The following is a 20,315-nucleotide window of genomic DNA, read 5'->3' as shown; positions in this document are numbered from 1 at the left end:
TTTTTCTCGACAAACAAACAATACAGAGTCACAGACCAACGTTTAAAGGCTAAGGAAATTCCCATCTTTTTTTCTTTTTTCTCGGTAACCAAACAATACAGAGTCATAGACCAACGCTTAAAGGCTAAGGAAATTCCCATATTTTTATTTTTTTTTTCTCGGCAACCAAATAATAGGTAAATGTATTGAAAAATCTTGTCTGGATTGATTTACAGTAGGCGGCGTAGCATGGGCGACGGGCGGCGTGAGTTACTAGGTTCAAGTCGAGGCCAAGAAGGGTGGCGAGTCAGCGTGAAGAGAACTGAAGGGGGCGGCAACGTGGGTTAGCACTTAGCAACTCAGTCTCTCAAGACTTAGGAAAGACCGAAAGAAGAGAAACTAGAAGGGGGCGGCGTGGGTTAGAAGTGCTAGAGTTAGGATTTTTTGAGTTTTAAGTCAAAGGGTATAAAGGTAAATTTGATTTTCTTAAAGGGTCATAACGAGCTGACCCGTTAAGACTAAACCCTAACCCGCTTTTATCGTATCATATTCGTGTTGGGCTAACGAGTCTTGTCACATATTGTCACCCATATCTTTGGCTAGCATTGGAGAGTCTCTCTCTTCCCAGGTAATATTGTGAAGGGGTAAAATTTCAGGACCCAAATACTAGGCCCAGCCTATTGGGTTAAGAGCTAGGGGAGAGTCACGGAGTCACACAGTACAAGAGGCATGGGGTCAAAGAGTAGGGTGAGCTGTCAGGGGTCGGGAAGTAGGGAGGGCTATTAGGAGAAATGGAAAATATGAGAGTCTATCAGGCACGCAAAGCAGGCCCTGTCCTACCACAGTAGAGGGCATGCGAGAAAAGCAATCAGATAAATAAAGAGGTCCGACCGACTTCCAGGGGAATGGATCTTCTTCTTCTTCAGCTTCCTTTTCTTCTTCGACTTCTCCTTCAACCTTAGAATAGGGAGGTCCAGTAAAGGCTTTTTCTCCAGTAAATATATATTCAGGATTACCATTGTACTGAGAGGAATGAGAGACCATGAGAGACTATCAACATGAATATTATAATGGATTTCTTCTCCTCAAATGCCCGTGGACCTAGGCGTTATGCCAAACCACGTAAACTCATATGTCCTCTTCTCTTATTTTCTCTGCACATGCTTTACATTCACCACCATGGATGTACACACCGACACCGTATAGCCACACCAGATCACTGTCAAGGGCATCAGACCACACCGAACGAGGCCTAAGTGGCCTTAGTGGGTCGAAAATGCCTATTTCTCCCTTTTCGATTGTTGTGCAATTTTTAAAATATTAACAGTGGCGCCGTCTGTGGGATCTGATCACTTTCTAAGCAGGACGTGGGAGAATAACGACTTTCCAGTGCGCTGAATAATCCCCGATTGAACCAATGAAACTCCCCTCAGATAAGTACATCCAGCTACTCTACTCTTATTTTTATTAAAGACATAGCAAAAAATGGAGCTCGCCCTTGAGGGCCGGCATATAGCACTTGCGGCTCAAGTGACCGAGTCATCCATCTTCCCCGCTCGGAAATGTAGTTTAGGCTCAGGACACATGCGCTTGACACATGCGCTAGCCAGCAGGTACCGTACACTTAAGTGCACAGTACCACACAAAACAAATTCATGCAGGGCACGAACACAGTATGGGGGAGGGCATTGTGCATTTATGCACTCACGTCCAATGTGCATGGCACGCACAGTGCCTTGCACAGTGCACCCAGTGGCTCATGACGCCTTTGCCGCAAGCCCAGTTGGCCCTTGGTGTCAACCACATGGACTGCCAGCGGGTTCTGTCTCTCCCGCTGGCCCCTTTGCTAAGCCATGAACGGTGCCCACCCAGTGTGCACCACGCTGTGCACATAAGACCATGGCACAGCCCACCTACGGCGCAGTCTGGGAGGACGCCGGTAGAGACCTCTGTAGTCTGACGGCATCATTTGGCTACCCTGGTGTTGCCCCCGACACCTGCAGTTGGCACGCGGTGACCTAGTAATGCATCGCCTTACCTGCGTCAAGGGGCTCCCAACTGACCCGCAGACAATCACCAAGGGACCTCCATCAATTTCTGACAGCAGTCGTCCCCCCTGGGGGAGGCCGCTCCGATGAAAGGACCACACATCGTGGCCTTGCATGAGGAGAAGGCCTCACGGCCCAATACCACAGTGGCGCGACAGGAGCTATAGAGACAACTGGGTGGTCCACCGATCACCTTTGTTCCCACCTAGGTGGCAACCTCTGGTGGTGGCCGTGCACGGGTGTCTCTATGGGGCACGAACCTGTGCACTCGGGAGGGCCTCAAGCTCATGGTGGCCACCTCCTTGACAGTCCCTTGCTAGCACCCCCTTAGCTCGGACCCATGCAGCAATTGGCCAGGACCCACCAACTCGGACAATCACCTCATCGGCTCGGTATCCTCCGCTCGGGAAAGACCCCTCTGCCTCAATTTGGGAAATGCATAATTGGAAATACGACTCGGGCAGTTCCTTGCTCGGCCCAGGACTCACGACATGAGACTCGTCTGAACACCTCTACGTGGGCTTCATCTACTCAGGACATGTCATCATCGGCTCGGGAAACCTCCGCTCGGACAAACCCACACTTTTTTCGGCATTGACTTCCTCAACCCACCAACTTGGCACCTCTTCTGCCTAGGGTTTGTTCCGCTCAGGAAATATGGCCCGGAACCCAGCTACTCGGGGGCTACTTGCTCGGCACCCCACTAGCTCGGGACAGCACCTCACATAGCACAGGAGTTACCTGCTCGACACCAAATGATCTGCTTTGCACCTCCTCTGCCCCAGACTCACTCAGCTCGGGAAGCACATCGCGGGACTCACCTCATCAACTCAGAAGGCCTTCTCTACTCAGGGAAGTTATTGTCCTACTCTGGAAAGTAGTTACTCTGCTTTGGATTTATCTGCTTGGCACAGGACTCATTGCTCAAGATTCGTCTGCTCGGACCCACCTGCTCGGAACTCACCTACGTGGGAATTACAACCAACAATAGACAATTGTTTTTAGTCGAGCAAAAAGATCAACGATAGTGGCTAAAACTCTCCAATTTGTCACTTTAAAAGATTATGTGAGTTCATTTCTACTAACAAAACCACTTCCTATAGTGTGGAACATCGACCATGTGGCCCCACGCTCCGACAGGGCAATTCAGCACTGACGAGCGCCTCCGTTCAACAAAGTCGAGTGCCTAAACTCGTCACGAAGTTGGGTTCCTACACACGCTGCGGGGTAAAGCCAAGTCTCTAGACTCACCAACCCTTGTTCAACAAATTCAAGTCCCTAGACTCGCCATGAAGTCGGGTCCCTAGACTCATTGTGGGATAAGACCAAGTCTCTAAACTCGTCGACCCCTCGTTCAACAAAGTCGAGTCGCTAGACTTGCCACAAAGTCGGGTCCCTAAACTCGATGCAAGGTAAAGCCAAGTCTCTAGACTCGCCAACCCCCCGTTCAACAAAGTCAAGTCCCTAGACTCGCCACGAAGTCGAATCCCTAGACTCGCCACAAAGTCGGATCTCTAGACTCTTCACGAAGTCGGGTCCTTAGAATCGCTGCGGGGTAAGGCCAAGTCTCTAAACTCGCTGACCCCCTGTTCAACAAAGACGAGTCCCTAGACTTGCCACAAAGTCGGGTATTCGTTGTGGGGTAAGGCCAAGTCTCTAGACTCGCCGACCCCCCGTTCAACAAAGCCGAGTCCCTAGACTAACCATGAAGTCGTGTCCTTAGACTCGCTGCGGAATAAGGCCAAGTCTCTAGACTCGCCGACCCCCCGTTCAACAAAGCCGAGTCCCTAGACTAACCATGAAGTCGTGTCCTTAGACTCGCTGCGGAATAAGGCCAAGTCTCTAGACTCACCGACCCCCCCATTCAACAAAGCCAAGTCCCTAGACTTGCACGAGCCCCGTGTATTGGCTCTAAGTGGTCGAGCCCGTCCCCCGCTCGCCTCGCTGAGATAAGGTGTCTGCCCGCACTCTACATAATCAAGTTCATCTCTCAATCTTGAGTTCAGAAATGTTTACTGCTCGTGCCAAAGGAACGAATGAAAGAGGACCGGCCTTCGGAATATATTTCCCTACGTACTCAGGCAAACTGATTCGATTGCACTTTTTACCTTTGAAAATTCTCAATGTCTTCTTTTGGAACAAATTGCCCTTAAGAATCACGGGGTACTGTGAGGGGGGTAAGACTTCAGGACCCAAAGACTAGGCCCAATCCACTGAGTTAGGAGCTAGGGAGAGTCAGGAAGCGCAGGAGGCATGGGGGTCAAGGAGTAGGGTGGGTTGTCAGGGGTCAAGAAGTAAGGAGGGCTATCAGGAGAAATGGGAAAAAAGGGAGTCTGTCAGGCACGCAAAGCAGGCCTTGTCCCACTACTATAGAGGGCACACGAGAAAAGCAATCAGATAAATAGGGAGATGGATCTTCTTCTTCTTCAGCTTCCTTTTCTTCTTCGACTTGTCCTTCAACCTCGGAACAGGGAGCTCTAGCGAAGTTTTTTTCTCCAATAAATATATATTTAGGATTACCATTGTACAGAGAGAAATGATAGATCGTGAGAGATTGTAAATAAGAATATTATAGTAGATTTCTCCTCATCAAACGCCTGTGGATGTAGGCATTATGCCAAACCACGTAAACCCATGTGTACTCTTCTCTTATTTTCTCTACACATGTTTTCCATTCACCACCATGGATGTACGCACCGACACCGTATAGCCACACCGGATCATTGTCGTGGGCACCAGACCACACCGAACGAGGCTCAAGTAGCCCCAGTTGGCAAAGAATGACTCTTTCTCCCCTTCCTGCCTGTTGTGCGATTTTTAGAGCATTAACAAGTATCTTTTAGTATTATGGTAATTATCTCATTGCCGAGAAGAGAAGAAAAAAGAATAAGAAAAAGAAAAGAATACCATCCAAATTGTTGCAACCCTTGTTGTCTCATGTCACTTGTGCTAGCACACATTATTTATAAGTAATGAATCTGTAAATTAACACATCTTGTTTGAGAGTAAATCCAATAATAAGTGGGGCTTAACATGTGGAAGAAAAATTCTATTTATAAGCCAGCATGGATTATACATGACCTAATAAAGTATTTATATGGCATAATTTGATTTTAAAGAGAAATTTTAAAATTTGAATCTTACAAATCCAATTTTAATAACTTTATGTGGAATAGTTAATCAATTTGGTGAAGTGTAAAGTCAGGATTTGAATTTAGGTTTCAAGACCTCTGTTCTAATACCATATGAAATCACAACTTGTCTCAAAAGTTTACGCTAGTGAAAAGAGATAGATTTAGAGATAGATTTAATTATTTATATTAGTCTTAACATGTGTCAACAATAAGTTCAATATTGTGTGAATGAGACATGGTTTCTTTCAATTTGTTGGATAATAAATTTATGTTTGCTTGATGAATGACCGACCGGGCAAGAGACGATTAGAGCATGGTTTTGTCGAGGAACTTTCATTCCAAATGGCAAGGGATAGAGGTTTGTATTCCACGTAATGTAAAAAGCTTGTACATCTCATGTGTTATCTTTTGTGTCCAAATTAACATATGATTTCTATGAAGGGAAACAAATTAATACTTCCAATGGTGGTTTGAATAGTGAAATGAGATGAGATGAGTTTAGATAAAAGTTGAAAGTTGATATTAGAATATTATTTTTTAATATTATTATTGTTTTGTGATTTGAAAATGTTGAATTGTTTATTATACTTTAAGTGAAAATTTTAAAAAGTTGTAATGATAAGATGAGAAAGTTTATGTGTACAAACGGAATCCATAATCAAGATTTAGAGTCTAATTAGTATCACACCTTGTGCATCATTAGCTTAAATGCATGCATGCTAAAAAGACATTTAGTCCCGGTTTGGATAGTGAGATGAGATGATATGATTTTAAATAAAAGTTAAAAGTTAAATAAAATATTGTTAAAATATTATTTTTTAATATTATTATTATTTTGAGATTTAAAAAGGTTGAACTGTTCATTATATTTTATGTGAGAATTTAAAAAAGTTATAATAATAAGATGAAATGAATTGAGATGTCTCAATCTAAAATGTAAAGCAGCACAAGAAAGATGAGGTTTTACGAGGGTTGAGTCCTCTAACGTAATGTCAAAACATTATGGTCACTACTATTTCCGTACACTCAGAATACAAAAAGCATGATGTTTTTGTAGATTAAGCCAATGCAATAAAATCCCTCTCAATCTCAAGACAAGGATCGGAGAAATTGGTTATCCTTTGAAAGATTCTTGCTTTTAGCTTTACTAGGGAAAAGGATTTGAATTGGAAAAAATAAAATAAATATTTTCTTGCTTTCAAAGTGAACAAAGTGATGGAATCTTTTAAGCAAAATCCTTTCATTTGCTTCCAAGTAAGTATATATTAATCAGATTGGTTGAGCTGTAACTCAATTGGTATGCCCTCTCTTTACACTAGCAGATTTAAGTGGTAAATTATTTCTAAAAAACCATGCTGAAAAAAATAAAAATATGAAAAGTATGCATTTAATTGAAATATTGCTAGAGTAGTGTATGAAATGAGACTGTTGTCTTACAAAAATACCAAATATAAAAATATAAAATTAACCAGAAAAAAAATATATAATATCAGCTGGTCCATGCTCTTTTTTTCTTAATAATTCCATTTTTTTTTTCTTTTTTTAGGAGTGTAGCCTAATTAGTTTTTTCTTTGACTCATGAGCAAAAGCAGAATTAATTGGATCTTCAAGAATTCTCATCTATATCTATAATTAGAGTAGGAGGGAGAAGAATATATAAAATGGATGCAATAACAGTTATTGAACTTTCAAAGTTGTTTAAGAAATCCACTACAGTTATAAGTTGAGTTATTCTATTCTGATACCGGTATATATAAATACCATCGACATTATTTAAATGATAAGGTTCTAAAAATTTTGAATTCGGAAATATAGGAGGGGCCAGTTTCTTAGATAATCTTGCCAAAGTAGCAAAACTAGAAACATATGCTTGTCCTAGCGCGCAAGAAACGAATTTCCCCCATATTTAAAGCAACTTGTAATATTAGGATATTAAATTCAACATTTTATTAAAAAAAATATTGAATTCAAATACCAACCAAACCCCCTCTCATACGTGGAATTCGCAACCCCCATTACTTCACGCCACGCTCTCTTAATCCAATCACCCTCCACTCTTTTCAACCCACATTTCCACCAACAACCAACCCCCTCGTTCTTCCACGATTCAAACACCAAAACTTTTCTTAAAATTCTGATCAAAACCCATTAAACTAATCGATCAGATCAAGCCAAATATTGTATGCATGAGCATGAAGTCGTCGCCTATGGCAGGGTGGGCATTGAGAAACCAGAAGTTGAACTGTAAAGATGTGGATGGGAACGAGATGTTGAAGGATCTCGACGTTTCTCAAAAGCTGGCTGGTATGGACCTCATGCAGAATTGTGATCTCCCGCCGCCGATGAAGGTTTTCAAAGGGTTGGATAAGACGGTCATATCGTCTATGAACAGGATGTTTAGCATGACGGTTAAAGAAGATGATAACGAAGAGTTCAGCATGTACAGAAATAGTGGCGGGAGCAAGAAGGTGGAGCTTTTGAAGGCGTTGAGGTTGTCACAGACAAGGGCAAGAAAGGCAGAAAAGAAAACAGCGGCTCTGGTTAAGGAGAGGGATTGTCTTGCCAATGCTTTGCTAGAGGAAGGGACGAGGTTGTTTGCATATCGGCAGTGGGTGAGAGTGCTCGAGCTTCAAGTTACCAATTTGAAATCACAATGCCAATGCCAATGCCTGCAGCAACATAAACATGACCAAAAGGGTTGTGTTTGCGGTTGTGGCGGAGCAAAGGGGGCAGAGGGATTGTTTAAAGAAGGAAATGGGAATGAGGATGGGGGCGGTGTAACATGGTTTATGGCTCTTGCATTTTGTCTGGGATTTTTTGGAGTAAGCTTTGCATTTGGTTACACATTCTTGTTTTGATTTGTTTCTGGTTTTCGTGTTGCACAGTTGCTCAGCGAAAGCAGTTTTATACACAGCAGCAGCAAGGAGAAATGGTTGTGTAGTGTTAATATGCAGTTTTGTTCATGAAAATGGGTTTCTTTTCTTTTCTTTTCTTTTCTTTTTTCTGACCAAAAAGAAATGAATTTCTTTGCAACAATATTGAGAGCACGATCATAAAATACTGTTTTTAAGGTTGCACCGTTTCCTCCCCAGCAGTTGCACAGTTTTTTCATGGTAACAATCTTGGTTAATTCATAAAGCCTCGTTGAAACTCTGATGTCCAGTCTTGCAGCCACCATGGAGCATACATCCACCATATGAACGATAAGGAATTTATTTTATTTGAAAAAAAAAAAAAGGACGCATACATGGGAGTGTTTGATTAAAGAAATGTAAAAGAACTACAAACTATTATGTTACTAGAGATATAATATGATACAACAGATAATAAAAGGAGAGTTAGAGTTCGAAACTCCTCTGTAAAAAAATTAAAAAAAAAAAAGAAAGAAAGAAAAGAAGAAGAAGAAGAAGAAGATAATAATAAAGCTCTTTTCACAGTAATATAGATCAGTAATATGTATCACATCAAACAACTTTTAATTTGTAACTTTATTTTTGTAAATATCAATGTAAGTCTAGCATTTTGTGATTGAAAAAGAGAATAGCAGGGGGTGTAACAGAATCAGTTTTTTTAGTTGAAGATATGCATGAAAGCATCTGCAGGATCCCATGCATGAGAAAAAACAATTGAAAGGAGATAAAAGGGACCTGCTGAACGCATGAAGAGAAGCAAGCACCCGCAGCAACCTTTATTTTCTATATAGATAACATGTATGATGTATGTAAACTGTGTACATATACATTCTGGCTTATATGTACATTCCTATCGAAAGCCTCAGATTAGCATTAGAGGTTATTATTCACGGCGCAGCTTAACTTTCATATGATGGCCATGTGCACATTCCTCAAGTGGTTGTAGCAATCATCACTTGTTTCAAAAAACTCCAAACATGCCCAGCATATGTGCCTCCCACACCTGCACTCAACGTGGTTGCACCCTTCAAATTTCTCGATTGTATAGCCACACACAGGGCAGCTCTTCACATTTTCTTTGTCTCTGCACCACTCCTTAAGAGACGAATCCGGATCCTCCTTGAACTCCTGGTACCTCTCACATGATAGGTATGGATGATACTCTAAGTGGCACCTAGTACAAGTCTCTGCATAACATGCCCCACAAAAAAATGGCTCGCCAGCAGTCCCGGGATCTGCCACTCGATAAACTGATGGACAGTCGGGAGATGGACAAAACCTGTAAGTGCCTCCGCTCAATGCAACAAAGGACCCCACAGAAGCCCTGAAGAGGTCCTCCAACTTCTCGCATAACAAGAGAGACCTCAAATCCATAAGCAAAATAGGAGACCTGCAGCCCTCGTGGGCACAGCGTATTGGAAAACTATCCTGGTTCTTACTTGCAGACTCACACTGCTCCACCAGACACAATTGACAGAACAAATGCCCACAGCCTTCAAGCCGGTAACCATCCTCAACCTCACACAAGCAGATGGGGCATGTTGTTTCATTGTCAAATCTTTCAGTCGAACCATATTTCATCTGCGCAATCTCATAAATAACCTCTTCTACCTTTTGCTTCAACTCTTTGTTACCATGAACGGATATGACATGCCGGCGAGTATTGAGAGCAAACTCAGCCCCAGATACCTTCTCTTTGAGCCCATGGAGATCTGGCCCAAACTTAGACACTACCTCCTTCATCAGGTTGGGAGGCAGATCTCTACCACGGAGATGGATCTCAAGTTGTTTGCTTTCATGAAGGGTCAAAAGGGATTCAACCAATTTCTTCTGTGCCAATGCAACCTTGTCCGGAGAACCAAACACCCGTACATGAAGGCTGTGCCTGTCAAGGAGAATGAAGGTTCCCGTCTCCTGTTGCACTGACTTTTTAAGACAGATGCCATCTCTAGAAAATAGATGCTGTATAATGGTTGGCGTGAGGCTGGCATCATCAATGGTCTTCCCTCTCATAAGCTCTTCCACAGGTCTTCTGACCTCTGCCACAATTTTTGTAGCATTTGCAGATATCTTCACTCGGTAGGAACCATTAGCAGTCTTGTCTAGAGTGCACTCTGCACCTGCGAAAAAGACGAGTGTTACCATGGTAATTGCAGATCAAGATGATCTCATTATCCAGACTATAACTGATCATGCTGCTAACGAACTCATCATGCAAATTTGGATCTTAAACCAAGGCAAAGATTCAAGAAGCTGCTGTCATTTGAAATTCCACAAAGCTCGTCATTAAGCCAAAAAGTAGGACTGTGACACATAAGGGGCAAATAGTATAAAGCCTCCTTTGGTCATTGGTCCACCAGACTTGTTAGTTGGCTAGTACTATCTTCTACAATTACACCATCAACTTTGATAGGTTTTCCATGACTACCCCATGCTCCTGTTACACTTTTCCACTATAACCATCCTAATTCTGAAGTTTCTGGATGACCAAGCAAATAGAAATTAATATTTCTGAATAACCAAGAGAAGTTATTATCTCTCGGTCACATATTTTCTCTACACATTCACCAATATGAATGCAGGAACTAATTTGACGTTATGTGGTTAAGCATAGAACAAAATTATCAGAATCATATGGAAATATGATGACCATTTCAAACTACCGTCAAATACTTTTGCCTCTTCTCATTCTAATCCAGATAGCATTGGCGATTAATAAACATTTGGTGTAATTTCCAAGTCATTGGAATGTGGTACCGAAATCTCCTCATTTGAAAGCTAAAATGTTCTATTTCGTCATAGCAAATGATCAGGAGCCATAAACTGAAAACCACAGAATTTTATAAACCAACAATAATGTGTATATCTTTCATAAATGTAAACATTCATGTAATACCATGATCATTGTATCCAAACATATTATTTAGCCCTGTGCTTGTTAACTAACCGGTCACTTTTTTACCAACCAATCCGTAATAAGATGTCAAGAGATTGTTTCTTTTTTACTATTACCTACTAAAAAAAGAGAAAAACATGAATACAAATCATCCAGAAAAGTAAAGTGCAGTATAGAATAAAGCAATTATCTCACAGGGCAATTAACTATTAATTTTTTTTATAGGTAAGGACAATTAACTCCTAATCACAAAATAACATAACACAAAAGGCTCAATACAAGCCACACAGCGCTAGATTGTAAAGAAGTTCAGGAGGTTGACAGCTACAAATTTTGACAGATTTGAAACCATAGAAATTATTCTTTTTATTTTCATGGATAAATAACAGGATTTAAATGATTCTAAAACAAAAGTGCATCGTGTAAATGTATGTCTTGACTATCTTTATCTAACAAAATGAATTAGCTAGTAAAAAGAACTTCCATCACAACAGCTTCTGTCATGAAACCACATGTGGCTATAATTAAGATGAGAAGAAAAAATAAAAACAAGATAGAATCTAGATTAGAGCTAAAATAAGAAAGAATAAAAAATGCGTGATAATCCCATGACTTGCAACAACTCCAATAAATGAGAAATAAAAAAATAAGCAAGAAAAGTCACAGATGAACATGGGAATATGAAAATGAGACTGCATCCATAGAAGTACCCTTTAAATGCCTGAAGCGTGCAAGTAAGGAATCCAGCTGCTTCTTGATCACAAAATAGATATGCGCGGGGCACGACAATGAGGTATGAAATAACTGCTGGCACTTTATCTTCTGCCATGAAAGACAACCAGGCAATACTTTCCCTTCCAGTTGCTCCAAAGCTGTTGCAGCCTCCAGATGTAATCTTCCATCAAAAGTGATATAAGCTTTCATGAAAGTATCCCTTGGTTCGGGTGGGAAGACCTGAACTTGGCAACAATTAGTGTGAGGGTTCTTTTTAGGCATAAAGTGAGAAATTTCTTTTAAGAGTGCTTCTTCACAAGCACTGCTTGGTGGATTTTCTACAGCAACTCCTCTCACCAGGAAAAAATCCAGGATTCTCCTATTAGTGGCAGACCTCAATATTTCAAAAACTTCAGCCTCAGAAAGTTCTTTATCAATTCCGTTTATCACAACACCATCCGCAGACTTGCTGCTAGGTTCACAACGAACATTCTTCCCTCCTATCAGCAGGTTATGGAATTCATTAACAATGAACTGCACATCAAGTAGATCACATTTTACAATTGCAAACCCCTTACTGGGCCTACGTGGCCAAGAAACTTTAGCTTTAACAGCAGGAAATGAGAACATTTTATAATCTCCAAATGTTGTCCGTGATGGAACTACCCTCACTAAGGAGCTGTTGAATTCAGATCCATTTAGTTCAGCAGCCTTTGCAGCAGCATCAGGAGTAAGAAATGTTACCCTGCCCCACTTCTCTTTGTCATCACCATCCAGTCCAATGCCAGTAAACTTGTGGATAGCACATATACTACCAGAGGCAAACTTCTCGAGAAACATTATAAGCTCCTTATCGTCAATGGCATCCACATTTGAATGATACACGTCAACAGTCAAATATCTCTTTTCAAGCTCCAAATGTTTAATCTCAGCTCCAGATCCAAACAGCGCAATAGAAGGCAAGATACCAGGTCCATGGTATAAGCATTTCTCCATGCATTCACTAAGCAGCAACTTCCGTTCATACTCCAACTCGCCATTGACAAAACCAAAAACCTTTTCCATACCTTCTGAAGAGGCAAATAACCGAATCTCATTCAGGTCAACATTGACCTTGATGCCAATACGTTGATCCATACACTCTGTGCGTATATGAGATTCAAGACGAAGCAGATTACTATTGGACTTCCCACAAAATCTTTTCAGGAGAGTACTACCAAAACCAGTCAACACCCTCACCTGCAACCTCTGGTTTTTCATCTTAGACACATCAAACAGAGGAGGGTAAAGGGTAGACAAAGATTCTATGTCAACAGCAGTTACACAAACCAGATACTCGTTAGAAATTGATAAGATTTCCCCAAAAACTACCCAACTAGGCTTCTGACTGAATATTAGCAATGAACTTGACGGATGAAGCTGAACATGACGTCCCGTGAGTGCCACTTCATAACCAAGTTGATCATACCCGAGTACATGGCTACATTTTCTTGAAGGGAAGAGAGTATAGCCTTTTGCATATATTTATCAAGCTCAGTACACCTACGAGGATCCCACCTCCAGTAACTGGGAATAACAACATCAAGTTCATGATTGAGGCAAGATTCTAACTCCCTAATCGTATCTTGACATCTCCGCATGGATTTGGCGTTGACACTGTTTTCCCAACACCACTTGTTTTTCCTATCTTGAGGCACAGCCTCCCATTCCTTGTAAACAGAGAGAAGAGTAAAGAGGTCACCATTGAGGTGACAAAATTGCACCTTAAGGCAATCAGATTTTAGTTTATCTTCATCACTACCAACTCTGCAAAATATGCTACTGGCATTTGCCATTACAATGGCAAGGACAACTCCCTCACGACGCAAATTATAATCCATGCAGCCAAGAATCAGTTTACCAAGCCGAGGCTCAATACCCAATTTAACTAAATATGTACCTTCGCTGGTTAACTCTAGAACTCCATTACTCCATGTAACAGCTCCTAACTGAACGAGATTTCTGACAGCCATATCAATAGCTTTAGCACTTGGTGCATCAACAAAATCAAAGTTCTGTACATTCTTGACGCCTAAAGCAAGGATCCTAAGAACTGCAACTCCAAGGTGAACTCTACGAATCTCAGGTTCCTGGTTAGGAGGCATAGATTCATAATCAGATACTGAGTAGAGTCTATAACACCTTCCAGGTTCTGTTCTCCCAGCGCGCCCAGCACGTTGATTAGCAGAACTCTGGCTGATCCTGCAAACCTTGAGGACATTCATGCCACTGCCAGGTTCATATTTACTATCTTTAACCATGCCACAATCAATTACATACTTTACTCCAGGAATTGTCAGTGATGTCTCCGCAACATTTGTTGCAAATATGACTTTTCTTTTTCCAAGGTAGTCCTGGAAAACACGTAATTGCTCTTCAAAAGAAAGTTTTCCATGTAAAGCTAATGCAATTGCAGAGGGAGCATTGAACCTTTCACAAGCCCATTCTACTTCCATTTGAGAAGTCAAAAAGGCAAGAACTGTCCCCTCTTTCTCATTTATGTGCACCTCAGTCGCCATCCTCACAACCTCAGGAACATATGAAGCAACAAAACCAGAACCAGAACCTCCTTCTGTCACGCAAGGGACATATTTGACATCAACTGGAAAGTTTCTTCCCACCACGTGAAAGATTCTACAATTAAAAAAGTACTCTGAGAGCTGGTTTGCATCAGCAGTAGCAGACATTATAATAAGCCGTAAATCCGATCTCCGACACAATAAACTCTTGATCAATGCCAAAAGGAGATCAGTATTTAAACTCCTCTCATGGGCCTCATCAACTATGATGCATGATATCCCAGATAAATTATTATCATTCATGTAATGTTGCAGTAAACAGTGGTCCGTCATATATATTACCTCAGAATCAAATGGTCGAATAGATGAAGATGTTTTGCAGCAAATGATTGGTTTATTTTCATTACACCCAATGTTTTCTTCTCTCACTCTCTCAGCCAATGAGATGGCAGCTATCTTGCGAGGCTGAGTACATATAATGGAGTCATCGGCAGCAACTCCTGAGTCCACAAGAAATTGAACCAACTGTGTACTCTTCCCTGAACCCGTCTCTCCAATCAATACCAGTATCTGTGCAAATGGCAGTCAGAAGAAAGACCAAAACCAGATATCAAGAGAAATCAATTCAGATATCTACGACAGTTTAAGGACTTTTTTAACCTTAATCATGAATCGAGTCTTTTTAACGGGAAAAAAATCCTAACCAGCACAGTAAACATCAAGTGATTCCTTACAAAAGAATCACCCGTCCATATGATTCAGCCTAGAATTGCATGCTTCATCACCCATTTCTAATAACTGTAATACCTTTTTGATTAGTAATAATAGTGTAATACCTGAAAGCATATAAGTACAACTGTACAAGCATATGCTCTATTTTCTTAAAGGTCCTGGTTAGAAATCTGTTCTCAGTGGGGCAATCCAGAATATAAGGTCTTGTTTGTTTAACAAGGTATTCTCAAGTATACTCAGATATTTCCTTCCCAAACATCACTTAAGCACAAAACAATTTTCAATTTCAAATTTTCAACTTTTTCATCTAGTCATTACCTAATCATTATCCAAACAAAAAACTCAAATATAATTTTCCCATACTTCCAAACAAAATACAAAAAACAATACAACTTTTTCAAATTTCAAAACAAAAATTATATTCAAACAATTTTTTTACTTTATAATATTTTTATTTAACTTTTCCTCTCTTCTTTTCCAAAACCTAATAAAACATCTTAACTCAAACCATTCTACTACTATTCACAAACCATTTCACCACTATTCACATATATTATGAGATATTCTAAGGGCTCGGGTTTTTGTTTTTTTGTTTTTTTAGCTCCAAATACCACTGGGAATTAATAGATCATATCAATATCTCAAGGACCAAAAAACAATGTGCAATATTTGAAAGAACAATACTAAGTTAATCTGTAAGATTTCTGCATAGCTTCCCAGTCTTAAAAGAGAACCAAACATTAATTAAAAAAAAAAAGCCTGCAGAAACATGAGCTTGTGATTTCTACCAAGCCCTGAATTGGAGTAATCTTGAAACATAACATGATATCCTAATTTCTCAATCAAACAGACTGAAGCCCATATCATCGTCTGATTCCTCTTTCTCTTCCACCTTTTCCTCTTTCTTTGGCTCTACTGCAGCAGCAGCACGGCCGCCGCCACCTGTTGCTGCAACTGCAACACCACCACCACCACCAGAAGGGACAGATGCCAATTTCAGAAGGGACAGATGCCAATTTCTCTCTTCCAGATGCAATAAGCTCAGTAATGTCTTTACCCTTCACCTCAGACAGGAGCAGCTCAATCTTATCATCATCAACTTCAGCTCCAACGGATCCAAGGATGTCTTTCAAATTCTCAGCTGAAGGGCTTATGTTCCCTCCCAAAACAGCCAGCAAATAGGCAGCTATCACCTTCATTTTGCTTTTTCTATGAGGGCTAGTGAATCTGAGAGAATGGAAATGAGCGCAACACAGCCACTCTAAGGACTCGTTTGGATACTAAGAATATTTCAAAATATCTATGAATAATAGTGAAATAGTCTTTTTTTTATTGACATCGGGTGTCCAGGAACAGCGTCCCGACTAATCCCGGGGGTAATAGTAGTGAAAGAGTCTGCGAATAGTAGTAAAATAATTTGAGTTAAGATGTTTTATTGGGTTTTGGAAAAGAAGAGAAGAGGTTTTGAGAATACCTGAGATCAATTGTGTTCTCAAACAGACCCTAATTGTCCAAACAAGCCCTAAGTGTTACTTCTTTCTCTCCATGTTATTTTCATGGTGTGCACCTTACATGGAATTGTAGCCAGCAACACATCGAGCATTCTTGCACACCACACAAAATTTCACTCGTACTTCCCTCCCACTTTCCACACCACTTCCCATTGAATGGTGAAAAATATGCAAATTTTCATCAACTAGGATTTACTATAGTGAAAGCACACATCTTAAGTTCCCTTAATCCTTTCAAGGCCGCATTGACCACTTAAAGTAATATATAATTAAAGACTAGATGGTTACACTAAAAAAAGCGCGGAAAACTCAGAAAAAATTTGAACTTGATCAACTCCTTCCCTAGCCTCCAAGAAACACAAAAGATTTACCTCCTGACTTGTCAAAACGGAAAAAGAAAATAAACAAACCTGTTGAACATGAACTTGATGAAGAATCTCCTTCCTGTAAGCATAAATGGGCAGCCCATCCTCAAGCCGCCGACACTCCCGCGAAACCAAGCAAAAAATCCGATTCCAATCAATAACCTCACCGAACCTAAACAATTCCATGGCCTCTTCACCAATCTCCTCCTCTTCATTCTTCTTTCCTTCCAAATGATCCAGTATACAGTTCATTGCAGACTTAAACTCTACCAAACGCTTTGCGATCAAGTCCCTCTCGGTAATCAGCCCCTTCTTCTTATTGTAGAGCTGGTCACTCACGCCGAGACGGTTCGGCTTACTTAGCATAGCCGTGATCTTGTCAATCTCCTCCGACGTGCGCTGGAGCTTCTTGCGCCATCTCTTAACTTCCTCTCCGTCTATCAGCCGGCGCACGCGGTCCATGAACAGGGTTTGGAGCCGGTCCCGAAGCTCAACGCTATCGGACGGGACCGAGACGTTGAGTATGACCCTCGGCTCGAAACCGTGAGCCCCGTCGAAGCGCAAGCCCCAGAGATGGACCAGCACTCCCAGAGCATCCGTCCATTGAGAGTAATACAAGGCTCCGGCGACGGGACAGGATTTCAAGACTTTGAAATTCTGCGGCGAAGGTTTGCATTGTGCGATCAAGGACTCGACATTCGTTCTTTGTATGTCTCTGCCGTTCGAGCGAAGCTCGATGACGAAGTTATGGCGAAAGGAAGTAGCGGTTGGCACCGGAGAACGATCAAGACGTTGGTTCGCTGAGAAATTGCGGAAACGGAGGCAGTGGGGAGCGAGCACGGAGTGCTTCCGTTGGGTTCGCTGGAAGGTGGAGTTAGGAGGGTAACAAGTTTTCCTCATGGCACATAGACAGGGAGGGAAAGGAAAACCCTAAGAAAGCAGTGCACTATGACAGTGAAGAAATTCGAGAAACAGAGACTTCAGAGAGACAGAGAGAAGTAAGGTAGGTTGGACGGTGACAGACAAGAAAATGAAGAGCTAATATATCCAATTTATTTATTTATTTATTTATTTATTATTTTTGTCTTCGGGCACAGTTCGGTTACGTACTGTACGTGGAAGAAGCCAGAAGGGCCATTAAGAAAGAATTGTATAGAGGGTGGACTCTTCTGTGAGTACGAGACATTAGACTTGAGAGTCGACCGTCTTCTAAAGGGCATCCTCGGCTTTGGTTAGCGTGCAAGGCGAAGCAGACGAAGATATTTGTAAAACAAACATTATATTTTAATCCTCTTTTTTTTTAATTAATTTTGTTTCCAAAGCATTTAGGTGTTAGGACTCCTTTTAAGGTTGTTGTCCAATTCCAAGATATTTGACATATGCCACGACTTATTATGAGTTATTTCTTTTTGTCAAACAATTCTTGCGTCGAGTAATTCATGCATATGTTTTTATTTGTAAACTTGCATTCTATGGAAAGGAAAACAAGAGAATTGAATAATAATAATAATAATAATTGAACGTGAAAAATTGATGAATCGTAATAATCTTTCTTGCATGGTGATGATTATACTATGCAAGAACGCCCGATTACATACCGCACCATGCAAGAAAGATGATTACTATTTATTCTACATTATTGTTTTAAGCTTCCATGATCCGGACGTGTTTTCAATATGGCATTACTAGCTCAAAACAATCCTAAAGATTATTGATCATCTCTACTCTTTGTCAACACATTCAATGCAAAGTCAAGGATCAAATCGTCATATGTTTGGAGAAGTTATGGTCATCTCCGAGATCTCCGCGATCTCTTGATGATGGGTCTTTTACAAAGAGTCGGAACTTTTCATAAAATCAAAATATGAAAACATGTGTATCCTAAAACCTATCTTCTTGGTGTACTCCTAAATTGGCTTTTACTTTCTTTTTTTTTTAAAGGCGTAGTTAATTAATTAAGAAAATATTAATAGATAGTTTTAGAATATAAATGACTTAGTAATCTCATCTTATCATAAAATAACACGTAATTCAGATTAATTATATAAATTTTAATTTTAATTGACATTATATCATAAGATAAGATAAGAGTATCATGTGTAACACTCAATAGTAGAATCTAACACTTGTGAAAAAAGATTTCTTAGAAGAATAAAAATCTATTAATTGCCTATCAGCCCATAGTTAATTGACAAGGGCATATTTGTTTACAATAAAAGTATGATTAATCTTGATTATTGTAGGTTCCATTTGTCACCTTGAATTAGAGACAACTTATCTTCTCTTATGGAATTGTCCAGTGGCAATGCATTGCATGGAATATGTGTGCTTGAAAACTGTGAAAATGTAGCAACGAGCATGATGATCTTATTACAAGAGTAATATTACATACTATATCCTCATCTCACTTTCATTTCATTATGTCGACACTTTATCATTCTTGAATCAGGTTTTATTCTTATTTTTTAAAATTAAGATAAAAGGTATTGCCAACTCGTCTTGGGTACAACTATTGAAAATCTGAAAAAGAATGGTGTATAGTAAAAAGAATTAAATTGAATTGATGGCGATTAAATAACTAGGAACCTTCTGTTTATGAGAAACAAAATAATTCCTGGAGAGAGTTTGAGGTCCCGTTTGGAACTTCAACTCAGTTCAGTCTAATTTTAAGCTGAGTCTGACATCCAAACACTCAACTTTCAAATTACTAAACTCATTTCAACTCAAAATATCTTTACAAGTAGAACCTATAATCTTTTTCAACTCAACACATCTTTACATGCGGGACCCACGATTTTTTTCAACTTTCTATAAATACATCTAAATTTATATTAATATCCAAATACATCTAAATTCATCTTAGATAAATCTCACAAAACTCATTCCACCATCTTAACTCATTAATATTCATAAAGAACTAACTCTATACACGAGCCTTTAATGTTTAATGCATCCAAACCAATAAATTTGGTACAGAGTATACCATTCATATAAAGTAACAAAACTCCATAAAAAAATCCATCTTTAACTTTTTTTCTAAATTTTTGAACTTTTTAAGGAAAGTCTTCACAAGCAGTTACCAGTTTTTTGAACATTTTAAAAGTAAAGCCTTCAAAGAAATAATAAATTGGGAAATGGTGATATTGGGTCAATCTAAATGTGTAGGATTATGATGGAGGAATTATTATTAAAAAATAAGTCATTAATATTGATTTTAGTCAATAAAAAGAATTACGTACCCTTAAAACTTCACTAAGGTGACAAGGTCATAGGTAGTGCGCACACACTAATATAAGCATAGTCGTTTGTAAATATTAATATCTTAAGAGACAAAAAATATATTTGCAGTTTAATGATATTTTTATTCTTAATATTAAATATATTATAATGATAGACATATAACTCTATTTATACAGCCATATTTTGAAACAATGATATTTTAATACAATGATAATATATTTATAAT

General features: G+C 39.9%; 1 protein-coding gene and 1 pseudogene across 1 annotated transcript; both read right to left on the bottom strand.

The window, feature by feature from the left end:
- Nucleotides 1–8,826: 8,826 nt before the first annotated feature.
- LOC121252982 (ATP-dependent RNA helicase DEAH11, chloroplastic-like) lies at nt 8,827–17,908 on the bottom strand. The gene is given in 4 exon segments (XM_041152844.1): nt 8,827–10,193; nt 11,680–13,155; nt 13,158–14,811; nt 16,895–17,908. Coding segments are annotated over 4 exon segments (5,199 nt in total). The 5' UTR covers nt 17,750–17,908; the 3' UTR covers nt 8,827–8,979.
- Nucleotides 15,582–16,709, bottom strand: LOC121252984 (annotated as a pseudogene).
- Nucleotides 17,909–20,315: the final 2,407 nt, after the last annotated feature.

The sequence above is a fragment of the Juglans microcarpa x Juglans regia genome, chromosome 2S (assembly GCF_004785595.1).
Source record: "Juglans microcarpa x Juglans regia isolate MS1-56 chromosome 2S, Jm3101_v1.0, whole genome shotgun sequence".
Taxonomy (NCBI): domain Eukaryota; kingdom Viridiplantae; phylum Streptophyta; class Magnoliopsida; order Fagales; family Juglandaceae; genus Juglans; species Juglans microcarpa x Juglans regia.
The sequence above is the reverse complement of the archived record's forward strand: the minus strand, read 5'-3'. Positions and strand labels throughout refer to the sequence as shown.